Raw genomic sequence first — 26488 nt, 5'->3', positions numbered from 1 at the left:
GCAATGGCGTTCGTTTTGGATATCAATAGTAGTAGTGAGCGATTAGTGTATTTCGAGTTGCATTAAATTATTACATTACCAAAAATAAATGTCATAATTCCTACCTCATTAATCCAGTGTACCCCTTTCTATCAATGTTACATGTAAATATTACTGGTTATTTCTGCCCTGTTTTCACCCCCTGATGTATTGCCATTCTCGGTTCAATTTATCGACCCTAGTCGAGGCAAATCTTAACCCCCCCCCCCCCCACAAAATGGTGTCTTTAATCACATAGATTTTTTATTCTAAATACATCATTACATTTGCACAAATCAACACATTGTAGAGCTGAACATCAAATGAAAGAAGACTTGGACCTGTCCAGTGTTGGCACTGAAACACGAAAAAATACCTCAACAAGACATCAACTACTAGGACAACGCCAAGTCCCTCACAGACATTTCTACTTGCCCAAAACCACAAGTTCAGCATAATTGTACTTTTGCTGGAGAAGGAGCTCCAACAAGACCGCATAAATAAATGCATAATCGAATGGGTGCAACATTGAATTATTAATGTGAGACATCATACTATACAGTGCGTCCGGAAAGTACTCACACCCCTTCACTCTTTCTACATTTTATGTCACAGACGTATTCCAAAATGGATTAAATTATTTTTTTCTCATAAATCTACACAATACCCCATAATGAGTGATTTCTTCTTTTTTTTTTCTTTTCAAAATGCATAAGTATTCACACCCTTTACTCAGTACTTTCTTGAGGCACCTTTGGCAGTGATTAGATTAATGATTAGTTGGTTAGAGTCCACCTGTGATAAATGCAATTGATTGGACATGATTTGGAATAAGGCTGTAACATAAGTGAAGGGCTGTGAGAGTTTCCTGACGCACGATCGAAGGCCCATCCCCAGATTTAAATATCTGAGAGTTGGAAAGATTAGTGTTAGGAGTTTTGTTCTTTCCATTAGCTATCATGAACATTACATTAAAAACACGGCCAGATAATACTTTTGCATACATTTTCTTATCTACAAGAAGCACTTGGGTATAAGGGCTTGGCAAAGTAAGGGTGGCAGTTTCAATAGAGGAGTTTTAAAAGTACAGTGCTTACTTTTGGGGTTTTAAATGTGATCTGTGTCTTCAGGAGAAAATATATATACAATAAACCCATGAGTGCAAAACAAGTGCTTACAATTTATCATCGATGCATAATCAATCATACAAACATACCTTTCAGCGGTCAAGAAAGAAACAGCTTTTTGGGCTTCCCTTCGTCATGACTTTTGGTTCCAGGACTAAAGCCTGTAGCCTAGGGGCCATTTTGATCCTTTTTTTCTGAAGTCAACAATGAAGTGATGTTACATAATGATGTAATTGTTATACTGTGTGAGCAAGTATTTAATGTGTAAAAACATTGGTTTTCTTGTTTCCTCCTAGACAGACTTGATAGCCCTTCTATCACCACATTCAGGATAGACATGAAAGAGAAGACATGAGCACGAAGAAAGAACGTATTCACACACTACTCGGACTTGAGGTAAGTCCACTTCAACTAATAGACCGAATTGATTTTGCAGTCAAACTTTAAAGTTCATAGAAGAGAAATTCAGATTCACAAAATCTAAGAGGAAGTCGAGATGAAGGGACTCCCGTGTTCGCTGAGGGTTGGGGGTGTGTTGAGCTGGGCTGTGCTGGGGGTTGGGGGTGTGTTGAGCTGGACTGTGCTGGGGGTGGTCAGTTACAGGGTTGGGGTTGTGTTGAGCTGGACTGTGCTGGGGGTGGTCAGTCACAGGGTTGGGGGTGTGTTGAGCTGGACTGTGCTGGGGGTGGTCAGTCACAGGGTTGGGGGTGTGTGGAGCTGGACTGTGCTGGGGGTGGTCAGTCACAGGGTTGGGGTTGTATTGAGCTGGACTGCTGGGGGTGGTCAGTCACAGGGTTGGGGTTGTGTTGAGCTGGACTGCTGGGGGTGGTCAGTCACAGGGTTGGGGGTGTGTTGAGCTGGGGGTGGTCAGTCACAGGGTTGGGGGTGTGTTGAGCTGGGGGTGGTCAGTCACAGGGACTGGGCTAATCCAAGGTGCTCTCTGACTCTAGCCCACATCCTTCACCCACCAAAACCAGAGAGAACTGCCTAGTAGTTGTATACGGTTGAAACCTCAATTAACCACTCGCTAGAACCATTACTGTATTTCATATGCATTACCCGAAACAAATCCAAAGAGGGCGCATGGCGAGGAAAGTAAGGGGACAGCCTGCACCCCTGCCTCACTTCTCTCTGTAATGCAACAGGTACATCTTTAGAGGCTCGGGCAGAGGTAGGCCCAAGATCCTCTCTCTCAGCTGGTTAACCGGAGCCTCAGTCAGGAGGACCCCGTCCTCCCCTCTCTCCTCCTCCTGATCTAGCGCCTCTTCTTCCTCGGGCTCTACCACGGCCCTGCAGTCCTCCTCCTCGTTCTCCTCTTCGCTGTCTGAGAAGTTGTTGTTGTCGTCCAGGGGCTCGGGCATCAGCCGGCTCATGAAGACGTATCGGTTGGAGAGCAAGGCGGAGCCGCGCTGTTGGGCCCGCCTCCGCTGGAGCCTCTCCCCGCCGCCGCCAGCCGCCTTACTCCTGGGCAGAGGCCCTGCCCCTACGCGCACCGCCGTCTTCTTCAGGGTGTGGCGGATGGAGATGCGAGCCAAGTCCTGCAGAGTCCGCACCTCAAACATGGCCGCTGAGGAGGCGCATAACAAGATTGAGGTCCGTTATCGACAGAATAAAACGGCGATCTATCCCCTTGCACATGCACACACAACGACGAGGCACATCCACAAACGTAGAGAACGAATATGGTCATCTTAGCTTAGTTTTGCTAACCACCCACTCCGTCACCATACTGATAGCTGGTTCAATGACAGGTACTGGAACCAGCCCTGGACCTTTCATTAAAGTGCACGTCTGTAGTAACATGTCATGGTTATTGCCCTGATCATATTAGAAGTATAGCAGTACTTACGTAGAGGTACTGCTCTAGGTTTACTGTTGTCTCTGTGTTTGGGCAGCACCAGGGGCGCAAAAGACACCGCAATGATCTTTTTGTTCTCCCAGCTGTTGTAACCAGTGCGTGTGATCTTGGTCAACTGGAAAGAAAGCCAAGTAAGATTTATAGTTCAAATGTAGGATTATACTGTATGTGTGCTAAAGTCGCACTGAAATGAAAAAAGCATTCTGTCCCATTTTGGTTCACATAATTGGTCATAGTGTTCACCTATTCAACGATGTATGCCAAAAAAATTAAAAAATTCTACTTTTGTTGTAATCTTATATCAAAGTACTGTATATAATTTCTTACTTCCTGGAAAACGGTAGGTCACGTGCAATGACGACAACAGGTACCTTAGATTTTAGGCCAATAATCTCACAACATCCACCCATCAATCAACGCTATCCTTCTATCGAATCTGTCTAAAGTTCTTAAAACCCGTCCACTTGTCAATGTTCCAATCAAATTCCTCTTAACGCATGTCCCACCCCCATAGCTTGTTTGCTTCGGAAATACGTCAAACTACGGAAGTTAAATGATCTCAAACGTCCGGATTGTATGTGTATATGCAGTTAAATGGGCACATTTTTCTCATTAGTTTCTAAGTCCAGGCCTAGAATATAATCAGTGGTGGAAATGGGGGGAACCCGGTTCCAGGAGAGAGTTGGGAGGGAACTGGGTTGTGTCCACTTTTTCTAACTTTTTCTAAAAATATATTTCACTTTGTTCTCAAAAGTCATCTTAAGTGAGCACTTAAGTGCTTTATTTAAAAATGTAAAATCAAATCAGGAGGGGCATGCCCCCTAACCCCCCTAGCATTTCAGTGCCCCCCCCCCCTGGTTCAAAAGGAGGCGCAGAGACACAGGGTGGGGTCCATGTTTGCCGTCCGGGGCCCACCTCCCCATCCAAGTATTGTTCTCCCAGTGAAATCTGGCCTTTCCACCACTGAATATAATAATGAGTAAAGTAGGTGTGCTGGTGTGACCTTCTCCTCCAGAGGCAGGACCAGGACTCCTCCCACTTTCAGCAGGTTCTTCATGTAGTCCTCGTGCTCTCTCTGAACCCCGGCTCCACAGTACACCCTGTCATACTGACGACTGTCCAGGGCGATCTCCAGACAGTTCCCTGCCACGAAGCAAGGCTCGCAGAACTCGAATCTGAACACACACACACAGGAACAACATACAACAAAAAACACTTCTTAGTGAGGTTGGTAGCTCATAACTGTGTGAATTGACTAACAGGGTAATTATGTTGATAAAATAATGCCCTAAAAAAACAAATCTCTTCAGCAAGAGAGACAACAAATTATACACAGACATATGCCAAACATAACAAGTACACTGTACTTGTAACAACATAGTACACTACGACAATAACAAAAATCAAAACCAAACATTGTAATAGGTACTGTATGCATGTGCACACGTGCTGCGGAAGCTGATGTGTTTCTGAATGAGTACATACACAGGCATTCTGTCTATGTGTTCGGGGTTGCATGTATTATTAAAAGCTTAATCTCCTTCTCCCTCTGCCTCCAGAACATTCTTCAGGGTGTGCAGTACCTGTCAAAGCTGTCACTGGTCTTGATGAAGAGCTCCAGTTTCTGATACGCGTAGTCGATGACGTCCGTGTGCAACTCAACCCCGTGGTTTACTCCGAACGGACCTGCATTTGGCAGGAGGAAGCAGGTGAGATGCTAGCCTGTCATCTCCTTCAATGCTAAGCACTGGAAAGGCACGATAGGAAAACACTGGTTGCTCTATATTGTCCAATGAGAATCAAAAAAGTATTGGGTGCTCTTCGAAATCGGGGGAACCGAATAGTTTGACAAACCATGAGATGATCCAGGCACTCCAGAAAGAAAAGTCACAGAGGAAGGATAGAGGCCGAGTCATTAAAAAGCCAACATGTTTAGACTGGCTAACGGTCTTATTCAGGCCTATTTAACTTGTCAAACTACTGAAAAGGCTTGTGTGAGATCTGAGGCAAAACTCACAGAGGATGAGGCCCACCATGGTACTGAGGTAAAACTCACCCAGGGTGAGGCCCACCATGGTGCTGAGGTAAAACTCACCGAGGATGAGGCCCACCATGGTGCTGAGGTAGCCTGTGCCGCTGCCCAGGTTGAGGAAGGACAGTCCGGGCTGCAGGTCCAGGGCCTCCATCACCTCAGAGTAGATACAGGGCGCGGAGAGGTGGATGTTGCCGTGTCGCCAGGCCAGGTCCTTGTAGGCGCTGTCCCTGAACTCCTCCAGGTAGTAGTCGGCTCGGTCGATGGCCCTGAACGCTCGCTCCACCAACTCCGAGCGTATGTACTGAGCCTCCTTCAAGTTGTCAATCAACTCGTCGTTGTCCTCCCCCGCGCTCACAGCCCCTCCCATCCTTTCACTGCACTGGCAGAGAAATAGAGAGTGCTGGTGGTCATAAGTGGCATTTGACAAACTTTGCATGAGAGCCAAAACAAAAAAAATTACCAAACTTTAATCAACTGTATTTATAAACTTTCAGCCACAACATTGAAACCACATACATACTTAAACGGATAAGCACTCAATTAACAGCATTATTATAATATATTCAAAAACATTGGTGCTTAGAAATAACAGACCTCTGCCCATTAATGCATTTTGTGGCTCTGCGAGCCCATGTGTGCGAGCAGGACTTGCTTGGTATTGCTCCATTCGTTAGGTCGAGAGTTTTATGCCAGGCAGCGTTCACACCAACCTTGCTTAGTCTGGTTGAACTGAACAAAACCCCTTGGTGTGGCTCGTTTGGAAAGTCTGAACACCGGAATCGTACTCCGGTGCACTTTCCTTTGCTCAAACGTAATTATTTGCGCAGACCAAGGAACACAGTGGCGTGATCACAGCCATTGTGTGTGTATATATGGACTTTAGCAGATATGCTAATAAACTTTTATTGAGTACAGTGATTCCCCTACCATTGCCCTAACGGGACCTCCCGCCCCTCCTGAAAGACCTAAAAGGCCAAAAATAGTGGACTTTTAGATTGCTAATATGCTTAGCATAAGTCAATGGAACATAGCGAAAATTTGCATCACGGCTAGCTGCCATTTTCTGACTGGAAGTGAGGTGATGAAATTAAAATATTTTCTGTTGCTGTAGCTACATAAAAAATGTAACATACATTGTAAGCTAACATTAGCTATAATAGGTTAGTTACCATTTTTGCAATTTCTTTTCAGCTGTTCAGCATTCACACACATTTTCTGCAGGAAATGTATTTTTTTCTAGTTATATGTTTTTATTTTTTGTAAATAAATATTGGTAATATTGTTTATTTATTTACCTAAGTTATGTGTACTTGTTTCATTTCAGCTCAGTGAAATATGCACCGATAAAAAACGCCTTACTGTGCGCCTCTATGACGACACTGTTGACATCATGTATCCATGACAAGCCCGTGACAACACTAGTAGTTTCGGGGGGCCTACCTCCCCCCTGAAAAAATTCCTAATGGAAACACTGGAGTACAATATAGCCTACACTTTCCTTTACTCAGAATTAATTATTATTTGCATGCGTTTGAAAAACATCTCTTTGTGCGCTCAAATTATGCCTTCACGGGCATGGAATTTTTCCACAAAAATAGCGCCATAAACAGCAAAAATAACCTGACAGTGCTCCATGATGTGGGCTACCGTACTGTAGGCTATGATATACAGGAAGAAATTGCACAAATTGGTTGTCTTTTTACCCACCAATTGTTTGGCCAATAATCGAACAGCACTTCCGACCAGATGGCTTTTGTTTACAAAATTTCTGGAGCGTTTGAGTATTGGCCTTTATGAACGCAAACCAGACCCGTTGGAAAATTGAAACATGGTAGGTACATGCATTTAGTGATGCACTTGGACACATCATCAGTGATAGTACCAAGGGTCATTGGGGGTTTCAGGTCTTTCAACTTCAGGCCCCCTCACCCTGGCGACCCGACCGAGAGTGATCAGTTCCCAGTCTGTGTCCAAGCAGCATTAGACCACGGCTTGTCCCTCCTGATCCAGAGCCATCTAAAAACTTTTTCAGAGGTCACAGTTTTAAGTGATCTTCTCTGCCCTCTGGTTTTTGGTGTACTGGTTCTTGGTAACACTCTTCTCTCCACCGAACCTTTCAGTGGCGATGCTGATAATCACAGTTGCCAGAGAGTGGAGTTTCCTGTCTTCTCCTCCCTTCATGGTTGCTTCCAGGATGCTGTCTACATCTTCATTAAATTGTGACACTCATTCCCCATGCTGGCTGGAGGCCAGTTAACCCTCGTTCGATGTTGTGAAGTGAGCGGTCCTCGGGCTTCTAGAACTGGGAAGTTCGGCGTGCTGTGGAGTGACTCCTGGCATGGCTCCTTCTGCGTCTCACCAAGGTTGCTCCCTGTGCGTTGTTCCAGCTGCACCCTGACCAAACACTTCATCTTGGCCTAGTGGATCTTCAGGCCCCGTGGGTTTTTGCAGATCTTGCCACATACACGTCGAATTCATCATAATTTATGCATTGGTCGTTACCTGTTGGTCTGTCCATTCGGGGTGCTCATTCCCCCCCCCCCCCCTCTCTCGGGCTCCCCTGGGGGTATGTTTCTCTGGGACTTTTCGTAGCTGGTTTGGGTTCTTCTTCTCGGAAGATGCGGGTTGGGTTACTGGCCCTTTCTGCCCCGGCTGCAGTCATTCCGAGCTGTCTGCTCTCTCCAGCTGTCTGCTCTCTCCAGCTGTCTGCTCTCTCCAGCTGTCGCCACTCTATCTCATGGTGGCCATCCAGCCTGTTCCTGGAGGTCACTGGCCCAGCCAGACTGACCCTGGTTAAATACACACTGTACATCTAGAGATTTACTTGGACACATCATCTGTAGGAGCCCTTTGTTTTGGAATGTTTTTTTTTAGGACTTTTATGTTGACCTGACGTTAGGGGCCTCTGATGTGTAGACTAGTAGGGAGTGGCAGGCAATTTGTTGGGAATGCCAGGTGTATATTAGGGTGTGGCATTTAGGAGCAAGGGAGGGAAGGGGCTAGAAAGCCAACAGTTTTTCAACCTTGTTAAGGGGCTTTTGTGTTCACATGCGTGGGGATAGTTTCATATTTCTGTCTACCTTTTGAAGATAAATAAATAAATTTTTCTTTGACCTCCTCTCACCTTGGATTTTGTCCTTAATTTTCCTTATGGATTTATGGACGAGTTGAACTAATGCTACCTACCCCAACCTCACAAGAAGTGGTTTATATCAGAATGAAGGCCACCACATCATCAGTGATATAATCCTCGCATTCATTCGAATCAGAAAATGGACCTTTAGATGTGAATGCGACCTTAGATGCCCTTCCAAGTGAGAGGCAGAAAAAATGGGGGGGAAAGTATCGAGTGCCCTCTGCATCCCTTCATGCAATTATGATTATGATGTTGTGCCTTCTGAAGCAAGAAAATACAATCATGTGTCTTGATGAGTGCCCTTCTAGTGGAGAACACGTGATGCAGCGCCCTATAAGGTGCCTTTACAATCGTCTAAACTTGACAAATTGAAAAATGAGCTGCAGTGCCCGCAGTCTCCCCAGACTTACCAGGGTAGGCTTTCCCAAATTGGGTGCCATGACGGCAGTATAGGGGTGCCGACAAATAGGAAAAAAAAAACTGCTTACATTCAAAACACATTGTATGGCCATTAGCAAATATATTCTGCATTTTTGCAAGGGCCGATGGGTCTAGCTAACATTTTGAAGTTTCTCCATCTGGTTTTACCTTTAATCTGGATTGCCTAGCCTACATAATGTTAATATTAATCAAGGATGAAGATTATTTCACCATACATGATGCATCATAGCTTGTTGCGCGCTGATAGGGCTCCATGTCGTGCAGTAGGGGCCCTTTTTTTCTTTTTCGCCCCTGCCCTTCAAACAGCAAAGTCTGCCACTGTGTGTGTGTGTGTGTGTGTGTGTGTGTGTGTGTGTGTGTGTGTGTGTGTGTGTGTGTATGAGCATCTAGCTGCCAGCTCTTCTGTCTGTCTGTTTGGGGGTGGGGGGGTTTTGACGTGACTATGACAGCCTGGGTGTTGAGTCTCGTCCTCCAGCCTCCCTGGCTGACCTCATGCACCCCTAGCTGTCAGAAGCCTTGTCTGACGCCTCAGTAAATGTCCACCCCCATTGTTATTGGGATCCTTGAACGTACCTTTTCTAAGGACATGCATTCACGGACCCTAGACATCCTCCCAGAGAAGGACGCGTCAGCAGCAGCGCTTTAGACAAGTTGAGTAGCGCTTCAGACAAGGTCTGTCTGGCAGCGTGGAAGAGGGAGAGGTCACCAGTGAGACTGAAGCAGGACATTCCTTCATATCCAGCACCTCCAGACCAGGTTCTCTCCAAGCCCTCCAAATGCTCCATCAGTCCCTGTCCCTGATGTTCTCTACACACATCTACTGGATTACTGGGATAGATAATGGCCTAGCATGTAGGCAACATTTCTCTACTCTACTGATAGTCATGTCTCTTATTATGAAGTATTTAGCCCATATTTAGTGCTCTGTACATGTTCCTAGTCAATAGACTTTAACATTTAACAGGAGCTTGCTTGATCGTCTCAGTGAGATGTCAGGGAAGAATTTTTAGTTCACCTGTATTGGCCCACATGGGTGAACTGTTTTTTTTTTTTGCTTCCCCTGGAAAATTAGGGGAAGGATCTCTGTACATCACTCCCCCCTCCTTTTCTCTCTGTAAAGCGTGTTGTGTTGCCTCTGTGTATGAAATGGGTTATATAAATAAAGTTTGGTTTGATTTGATGATATACTTTATAGCTTCACTCACTTCTGATTTGGACCAGTTTGACCAGCTTAGTGGCCTTGTGGTTAGAGTGTCTGCCCTGAGTTTTGGGGTTCGATTCCCGGCCGAGTTACACCAACGACTATGGGGGTGACGACTATGGGGGTGTACTTGTACGTCAAGCTGCCTCACACTAAGGAATAGGGAGATGCAGTAGGGTCCTGCCGTATGGGCCACTAGGCTATACACACTTCAGGGATATATACATGTTCAAAAATGACAATGTATGTTACAGTACATCACTATCTCTGCTGTTACATGAATGAGATTAACAAGTTTACACGTTTTATTTAAGTTTAGAAATCTTTTTGCGTGTTTTCTTTACTGAGAGAAACCTCGAAATAGAGTTTGCTCATCTGATGATATATACTAAGAAACGCACATTTGTCTACTAACCTAAATGAAACACTTTGTCTACCCCTTTGAGGCCTATATCACCTACTGGTGATACCATATTAAACGATTGAATGGAGACAGGAGATTCACATTTATTCATTGTGTTATGACTGGATCTGATGTGTGACGGTGTTCCTATGTTTAATTTGTCTGACCAAATAAAACACAAATCCGTGACACAGACTAGTTTCCGTCGTTCTAATAATGTAGGCTATGAGAAGCCCAGCGGTGGCAGCCACTGCAATGAACTTCCCCCAATGGTAGAAGAGAGAGAGAGTCATACTCCTACCAATCAACGTGCACACAAAATGCAGCTGCGCCACTAAATAACAAAGATGTTGAATGTTTTAGGCCAAGTTTGCCCAGCGGTTCCAAAACTGCGACTGCATGTCGTTGTCTACATGACAATCTAATGCGTGCATCGTTTCATCGATGGCAGGCCTAGCCGCCTATTCACTTTTGTCAAGGTGGGGAAATGTGCCAGGCAGCCGTAGCAATAATACGAGTCGCGTAAACAACACGTTCACCTTCGTCTCTGCTGATTTACCGTCTAAAAGAGCGCAGTGCGCGAGGATGACAAAACGACTTCTATATCCGCAGCAAACAAAGAAACTCAAAATGTTGCTTATCGATGTAGACCTACCGTGCAAGTGGCTTTTTATCGACGTTTCTCAGTTGTCTGTTTCGCCAAATGATGCTGAAAGTCCTCGGTCGTTCGAAGTATTACTCCATAAAGCATTCAATACAGTCACCTAAATTCTGGATGTAAACATTGACCAGCTGACAGTCTGACGTCATGCACACAAACACACCAAAATGTGCGATCCTCCTCTCCTGAGCTCCCATCAGACTGGCCGAGATGTTCTCTACGGTGATCAAAGTTTTTAGTCTAATGAGACGACACTGGTATTGCAACTTGTGGAACTTTATTTAAACTGTTTTAAATTACGCAGAATCTCTGGAATATCGGCCACTTTATAAATCCAGAGAATATTTCTCTAACTCAATAGGACCCTCATCAACATTTGGCCGACAGGTGTCATCGTAGGCTTTCGAGCAGTTTAGACAAGTTTGGTCTAAATCCTACAAGATCTACTACCCATACCATAATGAAAGAAGTTCCTGCTCCAAACTGCTGCTGGGTTTTCCTTTATTTCAATAGCAACATGTGGGTAAAGACGAATCCATACACGTCCATTATTAACACAAAGACAATACAAAATAAATATACACCAACATCTCCATTCACTTTGTTCTTCATTACCTAATAAATATTAAATACCGTACATCACATGTTTTCCAGTTCATTGCAGGTGTCTCAAAATACTTTTTGTGGAAATAAAAAGAAATAATATAAACAAAAGCAAAATCTTTTAAAAAATTATCAAAACTTGGTTACAAAATATTTGCACTTAAAAGATCCCAGTATTTCAAATAAATAAGATATAAAACAATTTATAGTTGATATTTTAAAATATTTCCTCTTTTTCGGCTATGCTGAGGAAAAATCCATCCTCTCTGTCACTGCTTACAAACGCCTTAAGTAGCATTTTGTTTTGTTAAAAAAAATCAATAAATAGATGCTGAATAAATAAGCAAAAGTAATACAAGGGCATTCATAAATAATATATTAAACAGACAGTTCTGAGACTCAAATAGTTACACAACATGAAACTACAAACTAGTCCTGAAAGTGCAACATCTATGGTCATAAATACTATCAACATTACTCAGTGGGATTGAGAAACAGTACATACACTACCTAAGAGCATGAGGTGTTGGCATGGAGCCGGAGTCGACATACTGCATTCAAAGGCTGTTCTGTTCCATTATAGCAGGGAGATGGTTATTCCATATTGACCAATCAAACGACTCCCTCACACCAACACACGCTTACTCCAGTTCAATCTTAGACACTTAACACATCCATACTTATTCATACGTAAGTCCGTCCATTTATCCTGATAAAACAACATGCAAAGACGGCAGGGAGCAAACAGACAGCATATTTGCTTCAAAGCAAAAAAGAAAGACGGTAAAAAAGAGAATAACAAATTATGTTCTCCAAAAAGCGCATTTAAAAAGGGATGAATATGACCATGTCCCCCTGTCTCCTCATTCTCTGCTTTCAATGCTCCTCGTCCACGTCTTCTATTTTTCAACTCTACTTTCAAAGATCACACCTCAATGCCTTTCACGGCCTGGTTGATGGATTCTAGTAGGGCCCGGTTCTCTGGGTTCTGGTAGCAATCTTTGTTAGAGAACATATGGGTCAGGGTGTCCACATAGGTATCAAAGTTCTGCTCTGTGATTGGTTGCTGCTGAAGTGGGAGTGACAATGAGGAAGAGGTTAGCCAGAGATGTGATGGTACAGTAAACAATGTGAATGTATTGATCCTGTCTCCATAGGTGTGTGAGTGAGAGGCTGGCCTGTGTATTTAATACACTACACATTTGTACTACATTGTTTGTAATTTAATGAATGCTTAAGGGAGTGCAAGGATGTACACGTTTGTGCAAAGCTACAGATATGTAAACACTATCTGCAAAGAGAGAAAGAGCTAGTGTGTGTGTGTGTGTGTGTGTGTGTGTGTGTGTGTGTGTGTGTGTGTGTGTGTGAAAGAAAGAAAGAAAGAATGAGAGTGTTTGAACAAGTGACTGTGGATGATGTCTTTGTGTGTATGTAACTCACCATGTGTGGCAGGCGGATGTTGGACAGGCTGCGGATGAGAGCCTGGCTCAGGCCAGAGAGTTCCACCAAGAGGGCCTCGTTCCTCTCCTCAATCTGCTTGTTCTCCTCCTCCATACTCTTCAGGTTCTTCTCCATGGACGAGATCTGGAGCAAAGCAGCACAAATCCGTTATCAAAAGGCCTTGTAGTGAGTTACAAGCCAGTCTGAAAGCTATTGCTAAGTGTTTCCTGACCATGTGGCCCCTTAAACGAGAACCCAAGAGTCTCTCAGTTATTTCCAGCGTGTAAAGCTAACCTGGGTGCGCAGGTTCATCATGTCTGCTTCCATCTCTGAGTTGGACTCGCTGAGCTCACTGATTTCCTGGTTCAGCTGCTTGATATCCTCATCATTGTCCAGAACTGAGGAAATAAGGAAGGAGTCATCACCACTATTTCATCACTTGTTTGGGTTTGGGGTAAATTGTCGGGCCACTCGTGTTTGTGTAAACTGTCCTAAACCACTATGGACAAAAACCTCTTTCAATCAAGAACACAAACTGAAAATTACTTTTAGCTATGATTAAGCGTGATCTATGTCGTGAAACAGCCTGAATGAAAAATGAAATTTGTCCATGGCAGGCTTACCGTCACTGGCCCTGAATTTAGCAGTGATGTACTCGTCTCCTGGGAACCTGGTTCTCTTCTTATTTGCCGATGCTCTGGGACAACCTGAGAGACTGAGGGAGAGAGAGAGGGGAGAGAGAGAGAGATTAGAGAGAGGGGGGAGAGAGATTAGAGAGAGAGGGGAGAGAGAGAGGGGAGAGAGAGGAGGGAGAGAGAGGAGAGAGAGAGAGGAGGGAGAGAGAGAGAGGAGGGAGAGACGGGAGAGAGAGGGAGAGAGGAGAGAGAGAGGGGAGAGAGAGAGGGGGAGAGAGGAGAGAGAGAGGGGGGAGAGAGAGGAGAGAGAGAGAGGGGGGAGAGAGGAGAGAGAGAGAGGAGGGAGAGAGAGGAGAGAGAGAGAGGAGAGAGAGAGAGAGAGGAGGAAGAGAGAAGTCAGGCTGCTGCTGTCGAGTGTACAAAGAGCGCACAACTCCTGGTTTGAGAATAGTCATGGGGGGCCGGTAGGGAGATATAGTTGAAGAAGCACACACGGAATACACAGTATAGTAGAGATCCTTAGTATTTATAAAAATCTAATAAATACCCAATATGACTATATTGTCTATTCCATGGGTCTCGGTTCTTCAGGCTGGCGCTGTACCATTAAAACAGGACGCTACTTCACAAGGCACGCAAAAAAGCCATACAAGGCGTCTAAGTGAGTTAGTTGCGCTCTACTGTACCTGCGGTGTGTGAGGAAGCTTCCGTTGGCGTGACCAGAGCCGTCGCACCCGGGGGTGGGGCACGTGGGCCCCTCTGTCTTAAAGGCCTTCCAGGAGAACGGCGAGCCGTTGAGAAGCCCCTCCTTCTGGCGCCGCGCGGCCAGAGGGCACCCATAGGCACTGCGGTGGGTGGCGTACTTTCCGCTGATGTGACCCAGGCTGTCACAGCCGGGTACTGGGCATCTGCTGAAGACGGTTATACGCGTTAGCGGAACTGTATGTCCTATTAGTCGGGTTATTTTTTACAGCACCTCGCGTCGTTAGCTAACGTAATCTCAGAGAAACCAACCTCAACAGCTCAGAGTCTTCCTTATCATCCTTGGTGGGCGTTAACTTCACCCCTCCCTTCTTGGCACGAGGGCATCCAGAGAGACTGTCAGACAGAGACGATCGGAAATATAACGCTAGCTGAGAGGTGGACAGACAGGTTGACGATAGTCCAGGAACAGTCACAATCGCCCAGGGTGATATACCTTGTGCAAGGCATGAATGCTACTAGACTACCTGACAAGCCCCAGAGCAATATTGGAGATACAAAAAAAATGAATATGAAGAAAAGTGTTGAATCTGTGCATACCTTCTGTGAGAGGCATAGTTTCCAGTGATGTGTCCGGATCCGTCACACCCTGGGGTTGGACACCTGATGGACAGCAAGGCAAAGCTCAGAACATGTCATGACTACCTAGCTACGGTATGAATTGCAAATCACAGCAAAGGGCTGCATATATAACCATTATTATGTGAGATATACACGTCACTACTTCTAGTGTACACGAGTCTTGAATATTCTTCACTTAATATTGCCCATCACAACTGTAAAGATAAGATTGTTGTTATAAAAATATCTATATATAATTGTGCGTATCTATCTAATCCTTTGAGATTACTGTCAAGGATGTAGGACAGGGGTTGTTCCAGGACGGGGTAAACAGAGACAGTTACACAACTCAGAAGAGAGCAGCTGAGGTCCCAGAAGGGAGCAGCTACATCAGTAGTAGTAAGAGACAACATTCCAAGTTAGTATGTCATGTAAAATTTAGTAGGGAAAAAAAGAACATTAGCACAGACATACTTCAGCTCAGCAGTGTGGGCGGCCATGAGGGTCCGAAGAGACTTATCAGCAAGAGGGCAGCCTGACAGACTGCAGGATTTGGACCATCAGAGAGAGAGAGAGAGAGATGTAGAGAGGGAGAGAAAGACAAGTGGGAAGGTAGGTTAAGGTAAGATATAGAAGAGAGCAAAGAGGAAGGGGTTGCAGAGGTCTTAGTTAAGGCAGAATCAGGGACAGGGTGGGCTAGAATAGCCAACTACAAGTGGGGCATTTCCAGGATTCATTTTAGCATTAGAGTGAACAGAAAGCAGTGGTAATTATTCACTGTTCAGGAAATGTAAATTCAGGTGGCAGTTTGACGCATGCATCACTGAGACGTCTGTGAAGCAGTAAACCCGTGAGATGCAATCATCCGCAAACAAAGCGATGTTTGGACTCACCTCCGGTGAGACGCGTAGTTTCCGGTGATATGCCCGCTGCCATCACAGCCTGGGGTGGGACACCTAGTGTAAACAGAGAGACTAGATGAGAACCGGGACGTGTCTATACTCATTTGATCTATAACCAAACATTAAATTACACATCAACTGCTCATGATTTGTAGTTCTTGAATAATTGTGGGACGTTTTCGAGCCAAAGCTCTTCCTCATGACGTCTGAGGAAGAGATTTTGTCTTGAAACGTCACAGAATAAATCTACTATATGGGAGCTACAGTACAGTGTGCAGGTTCTTTTCTCATTTTCATGTTATTATACTTATAATCCAGCACCTGATCTGAAAGATGTGTGCGACTTTTCCCTCTACCTAGCTCTTGAGTAATGGTGTTTCTCGGGGGGCAGACTTACAGTAAAACCTCTTTTTTGCAGTCTTTGGGCTGGAATTTGACCTTGAAGCTGGAGGTGGTGACCTCTCCCGGGTACTTCCTGTCTTCCACGTTCTCCTGATTGACGTCGTCCTCCTCGCAGTCAGACGAGGTGTAGGAATGAGCCGCATACTCCATCTGGTGACCATACGCAGGCACGTTAGCACTGATCATAGCTCAACTTTACTGACTGGCGATTTGTCTTTCAGGTGTTTTTTGGTTACTGTGGTTGAACTGTGGTTGAACTGTGGTTACCTCGTCTTGCTCCTCCTCCTCCTTAGGGCCACTCGGCTTGGTGAAGTCCAGAGGCCCATCCCACTCTGCCTGGTTTTGGCCCTGAGAGGAGGCTCCGCCTCCCAGATGCTGAGAGGAAGAGGAGGAGGAGGATGGTGACTGAACCCCCCCCTTCTTCACAGGCTTTTTCATACTCAGGTCCAACGTCCCGTTCTCATCCACTTCAATATCCGTCTCCTGAGAAGCAAAGAGACATGTTATCATACAGTATTTGTGAAATGTTGTTTATACTGGGCAGTGAAGCCTTTTTGTTTTCAGATCAGTGCTCTTCAATTCTTGTACCTAGCACCAACCATCGATTTGTTAATACCTGTTTCCGATAACTCGGGGTCTCAGAGGACATAATCAGACTCAGCAGATGTAGGTTTTGGGGATAGGCCTTGTCGTTCATTTTATTACTGTCCAATCAGTGGCACTCGATTCATGTGGTCGGCCAATCAGACTACAACTACAACCCAGCATGACGCTGCAATAACTTAGCAACCACTTCGCCGGTTATTTGAATGTGATTGTTTTAAAGAAACACAGTGTGTGTGTCCCCCCCCCTATTCCTGAATGGTAATGAGTCCAGCCAGACCTTTCTTCAGTGCTGGGACAGCGTAAATGAAGTGTGGAGATGGGTCTGGCTACGCGAGACTACAAAGGACATCATCTGAGTTCCCAGAAGCTCTCGCTGCGGTGAGAACTATTGGGAATGAACTATGATATTCGTGGACACCAATGGAAACACACTTGGATTCTGTGCGGGGAGATGATTGGCCCGCACAGATAGTGGGCTGTGTGTGGAGGCTGTTTGGTCTTCATGATTGGCTGTTCGAAGGCAGCTGGATTTGAAAGTTAATGCCCTGCCCCTGTGCCCATATTTTGTGGCGCTTGACTCCAGACTACAGAGGACATAACCTTTGGATCCGCACAATTAAGAGCATCTGTCCGGTCAGAACAGTTAATCTAGAGGGAGGAGGCCCTGCTGCTGGACCGGGCTGTCGGTGAGGTTCTGAGTGGACCTACCTTGCTGGCTGGGTCCTCTCTCTTGGTGCTGAGGTTCTCGGGTCTTTCCCAGCAGCGCGTGGACAGGTTCAGGATGGCCGTAGCCGCCATGTGAGCCGCCTCCGCGTCGTGGGTGTAATCGTAGCCGCTGGAGGAGGAGGAGGAGCTGCTCTTGGCGTACCCTCCGGACAGGCTGTGGCTTGGAGACGAGGCCTTAGGGAATGGTTTGGCTGTGGGGCCAGAACCATCGGGTCAAGGTAAACACCAATTTCCTTTGCATCGCATAAGCTAAAATATGCCAGATTTTTTGACGAAACCGACTTATTTCTCTAGTTAATAATGACACAATATTTATCTAGAATCCTTGATGAAAATGTCTGAGAACAAGTATCCTTCTCTTACATTTGAAGGCTTTGGGTGAGGTTTCGCTGGTGGGCATCTTTGGAACAAGCATGCGCTTGCCAAACACCTGGACGTCAAAGCTTGCATAGTCGAAGGACACCTTGGAGTACTTCTCCAGCTCTTTGGCCAGGTTGGCGCGAGGCGTGGCCGGCACCATGTTGGGTCTGTAGCTGCCATACTGAGGGATCTCAAGCTGCTTCACAAAACACATGGGCCTGAGAGACAGAGGATCAGAAAAACACCTGAGTAAAGACCTCATAGGCAGTGAAGGTTTGGCCATAATAAAGAATGATTAGGTCATAAGTGGGACATTATACCATTATACAAGAGGAGAGAAGGAGAGGAGAACAGAGGAGAGAGTGGCAGGATAGGAGGATAGGAGAACAGAGGAGAGAGTGTCAGGAGAGGAGGAGAGGAGAACAGAGGAGAGAGTGGCAGGAGAGGAGGAGAGGAGAACAGAGGAGAGAGTGGCAGAAGAGGAGGATAGGGCAAACAAGTAGTTGACTAGGAAGAAAAGAAAGGGAGAGAGCTCACCTGAGCACCCTGTCTGAGTGGGGGCTCCCGGCAGAGGGCTCGCTGACTGAAGACTGAGGATAGACCTGTTTCTCGTGGCCCTTGGAGAGCTTATCTGCTGCTGCGATCGGACAGCCTGACAGACTGGAAGGGGAGGGGGAAAGAAAAAAGAAAAGTTTTGCAACGTCTCCAATGAATACATGACATGAGGTTGATGGGATTATAGACTTACAGAAATTAAATTGTAGAGTTTTATGATGTACCTACAGTGTGTGTGTGTTTGTGTGTGTGTGTGTGTGTGTGTGTGTGTGTGTGTGTGTGTGTGTGTGTGTGTGTGTGTGTGTGTGTGTGTGTGGGAGGGAGAGTTTTGCGATATGTACCTGTGGTGTGTGTGTGTGAGAGAGTTTTGCGATATGTACCTGTGGTGTGTGTGTGTGTGTGTGTGTGTGTGTGTGTATGTGTGTGTGTGTGTGTGTGTGTGTGTGTGTGTGCATGCGTGTGCGTGCGTGTGTCTGTGTGTGTGTGAATTTTGCGATATGTACCTGCGGTGTGTGTTGCGATTGCTGTTGACATGACCCTGCCCTGTGCACCCAGGAGTTGGACACTTCAACACGTTCTCATGCATGGCCAGAACTGCAGAGAGAGAAAGAGGAAAGAGAGAAAAGCTTTACTTGTATATACTGTTCAGACGTGGGATGTGTGTTGGTCATTTAAATATTTGGTTAGAACTTCTTAAGTATTTATTTAGTACTCACTCTCAGGCGGGATCCGGTCTTTGTGAGGGCACCCGGAGAGACTGCGATGGTGGGGGTACAGTCCGGTCACGTGACCAGTCCCATCACACCCTGGGGTGGGGCACTTCACCTCCTTCTTGTCTGTGGCGGAGTTTTGAAATGTGAAGTCAGTATGAGCAGGACTTCACGTAAGTATTGGCCGTGTGCAACGCATGATCTTCATGAGGGCTTATGGTCCTATTTTGGGGTTACGTATAGTCCGATATTTACATCCACACTGCGACTTAATAATAACATTATTCATTCAGCTATCGCTTTTCCCAAATGACTAGGCTACGAGGCACATTCCATAAAAATACCTTCCTTCAAGGCAGGCCTACCTTTGCCGTAGTGGCCTCCTCGGCTGCGTGTGGCATCCGGGCCTTGGCCGGAGGCGTGCTGGAGCTCGGGGGACTGTGGCTCCTCCTCCTCCTCCACCTCCGGAGGCCCCCGGACCTGCTCGGCCTTCAGGGCGATGGCTTGCTCCAGCAGGCCCAGGTTCCCCCGCGTCATATCCCAGTTCTCCGAGTCGTCCGTCACCCCCGAGCCCTCGGACAGACGGTCTTCTTCTTCCTCCTCCTCTTCTTCCTCCTCCTCCTCTTCCTCGGCCCCCTCCTCGGCCCCCTCCTCGTCCTCCTCGTCGTCATCGTCCTCCTCTGATTGGACCTCGATGACCACGGTCGGGGACGCTTTGCGGGATTCCGGATCATCCTCCCTCACCTCGCCGGCTTCCCTTTCTGCCCCCTCGTCCTCGTCGTCTTCGTCCTCCTCCTCCTCCTCAGCCATGGGGGGGGTCAACCTAATATCCCCGTGTGGCACCTCTGCGTCTGATCCTTGAGCAGGGGGGCTTGAGACAGGATGGACAGCAAGCTCCACCTGGTCTTCAGGCTCCCTCTCTTCCCCCTCCTCCTCCTCCTCTTCCTCCTCCTCCTCCTCGTCTTCCCTTTTGTTATTCTCCAAGTCCTCTTTGGCCAGATGTGTGTTGTAGTCTCCGCTAGAGTACGGGTGATCAGACTTCTCCTGGGCCACACGCTGCCTGGCCTCCACTACCTCCTCCTCCTTCTCCTCTCCTACCTCCTCCTCCTCTTCCTCCTGCTTCTCCTCCTCAACCACCACACTCCCTATTTCAGCGTCTACTTCAGACCGCTCTGCCGTCCTGTTCTCCTCTGCCGTCTTCTCCTCCTCCTCCTCCTCCTCTTCCACCTCCTCCTCAGTAGCCAGTACTTCTGTTCGGACTTTGACCTCCTCTTTGTGTTTGCCTTTCCCTGTTTCAGTCTGTGTTTCTGTGTTGGGAGGAGGAGCTGAAGCCGCTGGGTCTTCAGCGTCCTCCTCCGGACCCCCAGCCTCCGGTGTGGCCGCGCTGGTGGGAGGGGCTTCTGAGATGTCTGTGTCCTCGGGCGCCGCCGGCGAGTAGTCTGCTGTACACCAAAGTCAAGATTTGAAGGGACCAGGTTAATTTCAGAGCCGCTTTCGAGAAAGACGAGGACCTTGCACCGATATTATTTCCGGTTCTTTGTCGTTTCCCGGGTGTCCCTTTCGTGACTCACCTTTTGCAGAATCTCGCTGATTCACCGTTTTGTTCTTGTCTTTCTCTTTGACCTCCTCCGACCCCGAGTCTTCCCCCTCCTTCTGCTCCGCCTCGCTGCTGGCGTCGCTGTCGGCACTGAAGCCGTCGTCCATGGCCAGCTTCAGGGCCCTCTTCTTGGGCGAGGGCAGATTCTCCTCTGCTTCCGCCTCCTGGAGCTTTCGCTTCTTCACAATTGGACATCCCAGTACGCTGTCGGAACAAGAGAAGCCAATTACATGACGCGGCGTTTATATAAGCATGACTAACATATACTGTTCATCCCATGATTTGTGTGTGACAAGTAATCCAGAACAAATACACTGTATTGTGAGGGAAGAGCTGCCTGGCACCAGCTGAAAGTTTGATATTTTTCGTAGCGTCGTTACTGCTGTAACGAACCTTCTGTGTCGAGAGTATCTCCCACTGACGTGTCCTGAGCCATCACAGCCTGGGGTCGGGCAGCTGCTCAGCAGAAACAGAAGGAGGAAACATTAGTTTCTTTGCTTTCTACTAGTTCTCTTGGTTTCTTCATTCCAAATGTAAACATACATGTTCTGAACGTGGTTTATAGCTGGAACACAAAGTCCTCTCACCTCAACTCTTGTCCCACTAGTTCCAAGGGCACTGCGCAGAGAAATGAGCGATAAAACCTTATTAGCCACATAAATAACTTCACCCTCAATGTCCTACTGAAGTGTGTGTGTGTGTGTGTGTGTGTGTGTGTGTGTGTGTGTGTGTGTGTGTGTGTGTGTGTGTGTGTGTGTGTGTGTGTGTGTGTGGTCACCTCTGATGCCTTTGGAGCGGGTCCGTGTCCGTGTTTCTGCGACGTCCTGACTCATCTGAAACACGGACAGTATTGAGAGGGTTGAGATGCTTTACATGACATGACCTGCACATAAATACAACATGTATATGCAATAACATGAATGCTTTCATGCACCCACGTAAACACAGTTTGACATGCTTTGTGTTTTTTCAATTTGATTTTTGTATCACTTCACTAGATTTATTCTGCAGACATGGAGCAGGCAGTCTTCTCTGTCTCCCTTTTCCAATCTCCAGATTTAGTTTATTTTCCTAAACACCCACAGATCGTTTTATTTAACCTTCATTTAAACGGGGACAAGCCTTTGAGACCTTGGTCTCTTTTGCAAAAGTGCAAAAGTTGTGATTGATTACACACATGAAATCCACAGGCCTGAAACAAGTCCCCATAACAATACAAAAGAATGCTGAAAGAATGGAGACAGACTATGAAGTGGGCAACGGGTAGGTTAGAAACATCTACATTCTGCACCATCCGCTTGAAATGGCCCACGGGGACCAGGGACTCCAGCTTCTGCTTGTCCTTAGCCCCTATTTACATATAACACTGCTGCTGCACCAGAGGGTGTGGGGTATTGCTAAAAACAAGATCAGATTACAAAATCACATCCCTTATCAACTGCAGTGCAGTCTACTCAGAGGAAAGATCCATTATCCAAAATAACTTCGTTTGGGATACATAAGAGCTCCCAAGGAAGGGTAATTAGAGAAGCTTTGTGTGAAATGGGAACAGTCACTGCGTTCTCTCTCTCTCTCTTTCTTACACACATGTCTCACTTTGATTCGAAGGCTCCTCTTGGTCTCCCAGCTGCTGATTCGGTCCCCTCTCGTCCACCTCTGACTCAGCAGCTGACCTCTGAACTCATTTTCTATTGGACAAGAGAGATAGATATAGGATATTGGCCGCGATTCCCGATAAAGAACCTTCTTAAGGAACCCTTCTTAAGCAACCCTTTGTATGGGAGTTAAGAAAGAAGAAGGAGAAACCCGGCCAATGTCATTATTACAGCAACATTATTAATACAGCAACGTTATAACATTCATTTCTACTTTTCGAGCAACTGTAAACGATGTTGTTGAATTTAGGTGAATGTGATACAATTTCAAATGTGTGATGAGTGGAACAGCTACCATGACAGAACGTGTTTATTTCCCTTCATTTGATTGGACCCAGCTGTATCAGTACTGCTCCCTCTCTCTCACTACATCCTTGCATCATGAGGACACCTGGTGCCTCTGTGCTTCTTTAACACAATAAATGTGGGTGGATTCCCCTGGAGAAATACAGTGCATGGAACAGCACATGTAGACTACAGTGCACTCGTTTTTTGTTGACAAAGCTGCAGAATCGGCAGGCTAGGCTATAATAACACGCTATGTAAAACTGGCGTCTACAGATTGAACATGTTGCAATTGTCTAATTCATGGCGACATTATTTCAAGACCCATGGGTCTAATCCTCGCTCTGTCTTGTCGTTAAAGATCAGTTGAATTGTGCTTGCATTGGAACGGATGTATGACCGAATCAGCATCATGTTTTAGCTCACATAGCTTAAAGCTAATAGACTAACAATGCGTGGCATCGCATGGCAGCATGACGCATACTGTACACTGAATTGTGTGGCATAAAAGGAGAGTTTTGTTTAGATAAGCCACAAAACACACAAAAAAACACAAAAATGCTATTAGCAAACCTTGCTTTGACACCACACCTTTCGAGTATACACGACGGGCTTGCATAGGGTTGCTGTTATGCCGTGTTAAGCTTGTTTTAATATCACTTTGAGCGCACCTAGCCCTAGGGGAGAGACTAATGATAGTTGAGGGCGAGTAGGCCTTCGTTTCCCACCAACACACTTTCGGGTCACAGCAGTGACTTTACACACGACCCCTCGCGAGCCCGGGCTTGAGGGGCAGATCTAATAAGTGAACAGTAGGCATTAGGCTATTAGGCCTACTGTTTTTGCATGGCTACTTTGCCTGTTCATCGAGCGAATATAATAACAATAGGCATCATGTAGCCAATGAGATAGACAGATAAACAGAAAACATATAGGCCTAAGAGACAAGACAAGATGCTTGTGATTAAATTATAGGTTTGTTATAATATGATAGGCTAATTGTTTTAAAAACAAAACGATGTATAGCCTATCATAAATCGGGTGGTTAGTTAGTGCTTAAATTGTGTTGGGGGGGGGGGGGGGGGGTAAAATACCCTAGATAAGTGACATCCCAAAATACTACAAAGCCATCATAGGGTAGCCTAGCTAACCAACTTCTCAACAGCAACGATTTTTCTCGAATTTAAAGTGCATCTTTAAGATGAGCAAGGTTTAAGTTATTTTCCAATAATACATAAGTATTTGATTAAACTCACGGGCATAGTCATTAAAACCAGAGACACTAAGCCAATCGCTTGATATTTGATCGTCGTTGTGTAGGAGACGCGCTCGGGCCCATACCCGTAGGCCTACATGAAATATAAAAGAGGTTACTGCCTATGTTGGAATAGGCTATGGCTACACGGTCGTTTGATAGAAATAAACTGCGACTGCTTCTTTAAGAATTAGGACACCGTCCATTATTCTTGCCAAAAGGCAGCTAAAACAATCCGATTGTAACCGTAAACCTCATCTGACTGCTCATGAAACAGTGTACCTACAGCAGAAATACACAAAATCAAACCATAATGAAATACCTCTGGTAGCTTCGTTCTCAAGTGAGATGGGCCTCCTGCTCCCTTTTGCACTAACTTATACTCAGCGTTGAACACCCTACGTCCACAATGTTACCGTACTCTACCTCCTCCACTGAACGTTTCAAACGTCAAGCATAATCCGCAGATGAGAGCTTTTCGGACACGTCTTCACTTTACAAAATAAACATTGCAAATAATTCAAAAATTAAACAGTCTGTTCGGAATCCACAGCTAAATATTATCTGCCTTTGTCAGCGAGAAATATTGCCTTACCTTTCGCTCATGGACCATTGTTCACCCCTCCCCCATTGCTGTGACATCACCAAAGAAACCCCACTAGATAAGAGGGGCAGGGCTTCTGGCAGCTTAATACTTGTCATTTTTTATATTATTCATCGACTATATCAAACATTATTATATTTGATAGAGACCCTCTCCATCAAAGTCAGCATCATCGAAGAACCTGGGTGCACTCCGCGAGAGGGCATTGAGAAGGCTATTTCAGTACCCGGGACAGCGCCAATCTAGCGCACGAATTACGCTATAGTTTCAGTACCATGGACAGTAGCACTTTCTTGACAGCATGAATTTTGATCAGTAGGGTCGCGTTCATTTCTCAATCAGAGACCATAACACAAGCCGGCTTCTGAGGAAATCGTTATTATTTCGTTCTGTTCGTTTTGTTTCTGCCTCCTATTGTGGTTGGTAGCCACCCAAAAAATATGGTTGCAAACTAAATGTAGGCTAAACATCTATACGCTAACGGTTTCTATTGTTTTAATAAACACATTTAGCATCCAGGGGATCTAGTTTCTCTTGCGCAACAATACAAGATGCAGTAATCCGCCATGTCTATAATCCAGTGGATATCCAAAGCTATTTTACAGTAGGCCTATGCTTGCTCTTTGCTCTGAGATGAAAGTCGTTTTGATGGCTGCACACGGCTTTATCTAGACAACAAGAATAGCCTAGGCTAGCCTAGCATATGCTCGTAGACTATGTCTCTGAATAGCTTGACTGTTTCTCATTTTACTACAGGCAAGACAATAAGGGCTATGCAGACATAGCCTACTATAGGCTATATTATGATTTGACCATTCAGTTGACACCATAATCGAGCTGATAGGCTATTGCAAACCTATGAATAGCCTACCACTGCTCATCCACAAACAAAATAGGCCTGCAATAGGCCTAGTGCACTTAACGTGCTTGAATTATTAATTATGTAAACCTACAGTCTATGTCTTATGGTCCAAAGAAAGAACACTACAAAATGTGGCACTGTAAAATAGTAAGAAACTTAGATAGAGTTTTGCATATTTAAAGAGTCTAACTCTTCTTCGGTTACCAGCTGGGGTCGGTTTTTTTTCGTCTCAGTCACTTCTTAAAGCCCGAGTGCAGATGGACAGCCCTGTAGCCTGGAATACAATTAGCGCCGGGATCTGCTGTGACGAGCTAAGGGCTATATAAATATTACATGGCTGCGGCTGAGACGGGGCACTCGACCCTCCGAAAACAGATGGGCCTATCTGACAGACGCCCCCGCCCCGGCCCGCTCACACCAAACTTTTTAGTACGCCTGCAGCCTGTCTATACAGAGTTAAGAGCCGCTAATCCTCTAGGGGACAAAACTTTCCTTTGTCTAAAAAACTGTCTGGCCGGGTAGTGGGTTCAGACGGTCAATAGGTTATAGGCACAAGTTTGTTTCTTCCTGTTTTTGTCTTCTGTTTTAAACATTTATTTCAGAGGTGTGGCCTACAAGCCAAGTTTTAATCAACTGAGCGCTAGGCAACAATAAGCCTATCAGAAAATTTGCCACTCAAGCACACATAAACAGGCTACATTCTGTCTGAATAATGTTCGCAATAACCTAGTTGATAAAACCATTGTAGACTATTATGTACCTATCGGTTTACCAACCTAATGCAAATCGAAACTGTTTCCGTAGCCTAGTGCAATAACCTTGACAGGAGCCACTCGCAAGCTAATGCCATTGTATGGCATAATAGGAAAACCAAAGCCATCCATGACAAAAACTATTTCAGCAGGCAAACATTTCCCCCAGAAACGTAGAGTAGGCTATGCTGCTCGGTTGTTGCTTGGCGAAGTGCTAAAAGTGATTTTCTAAAAAATCTCATCATAGCCCACATCCAGTTTACAAAAGAAAAAATGTCGCTACATATAAAAATGCTATTGAACCTCTTTAAAACTTCACAACGTAGACAGAGGTCT

General features: G+C 45.7%; 2 protein-coding genes across 3 annotated transcripts in view; both read right to left on the bottom strand.

Moving 5' to 3' along the window:
- Window positions 1–649: 649 nt before the first annotated feature.
- pcmtd2a (protein-L-isoaspartate (D-aspartate) O-methyltransferase domain containing 2a) lies at window positions 650–10984 on the bottom strand. 2 transcript variants are annotated; one of them, XM_084461761.1, is made up of 6 exons: window positions 10875–10984; window positions 5099–5412; window positions 4587–4689; window positions 4007–4178; window positions 2995–3118; window positions 650–2712 (listed from the first exon to the last, which is right to left on the bottom strand). In XM_084461761.1, exons 2-6 carry the CDS (start codon window positions 5403–5405, stop codon window positions 2267–2269), a joined length of 1152 nt encoding a protein of 383 aa, XP_084317887.1. In that variant the 5' UTR covers window positions 5406–5412; window positions 10875–10984; the 3' UTR covers window positions 650–2266. The 2 variants fall into 2 exon arrangements, with proteins under 2 accessions (XP_084317887.1, XP_084317888.1); XM_084461762.1 differs by having other exon boundaries at window positions 5099–5417; window positions 10875–10979.
- Window positions 10985–12408: 1424 nt separating this feature from the next.
- myt1a (myelin transcription factor 1a) overlaps window positions 12409–26488 on the bottom strand; it is a gene marked incomplete at both ends in the record, with an annotated part of 14260 nt that continues 180 nt past the window's right edge. The window contains 23 exons of the mRNA XM_084436057.1: window positions 12409–12552; window positions 12924–13067; window positions 13218–13321; window positions 13547–13638; window positions 14245–14466; window positions 14573–14656; window positions 14861–14923; window positions 15356–15424; window positions 15775–15837; window positions 16181–16335; window positions 16453–16668; window positions 17500–17708; window positions 17881–18095; window positions 18415–18537; window positions 18936–19026; window positions 19149–19268; window positions 19508–20234; window positions 20304–20584; window positions 20714–20943; window positions 21133–21198; window positions 21327–21357; window positions 21518–21572; window positions 22336–22427. Coding sequence (XP_084292183.1) covers window positions 12409–12552; window positions 12924–13067; window positions 13218–13321; window positions 13547–13638; window positions 14245–14466; window positions 14573–14656; window positions 14861–14923; window positions 15356–15424; window positions 15775–15837; window positions 16181–16335; window positions 16453–16668; window positions 17500–17708; window positions 17881–18095; window positions 18415–18537; window positions 18936–19026; window positions 19149–19268; window positions 19508–20234; window positions 20304–20584; window positions 20714–20943; window positions 21133–21198; window positions 21327–21357; window positions 21518–21572; window positions 22336–22427 — 3596 coding nt within the window. The remainder of the gene's footprint in view (window positions 12553–12923; window positions 13068–13217; window positions 13322–13546; window positions 13639–14244; window positions 14467–14572; window positions 14657–14860; window positions 14924–15355; window positions 15425–15774; window positions 15838–16180; window positions 16336–16452; window positions 16669–17499; window positions 17709–17880; window positions 18096–18414; window positions 18538–18935; window positions 19027–19148; window positions 19269–19507; window positions 20235–20303; window positions 20585–20713; window positions 20944–21132; window positions 21199–21326; window positions 21358–21517; window positions 21573–22335; window positions 22428–26488) is intronic.

Source organism: Borostomias antarcticus, assembly GCF_949987555.1.
Source record: "Borostomias antarcticus genome assembly, chromosome: 3".
Taxonomy (NCBI): Eukaryota; Metazoa; Chordata; class Actinopteri; order Stomiiformes; family Stomiidae; genus Borostomias; species Borostomias antarcticus.
Note: the sequence above shows the minus strand (reverse complement) of the source record. Positions and strands in the feature narration are given on the sequence as shown.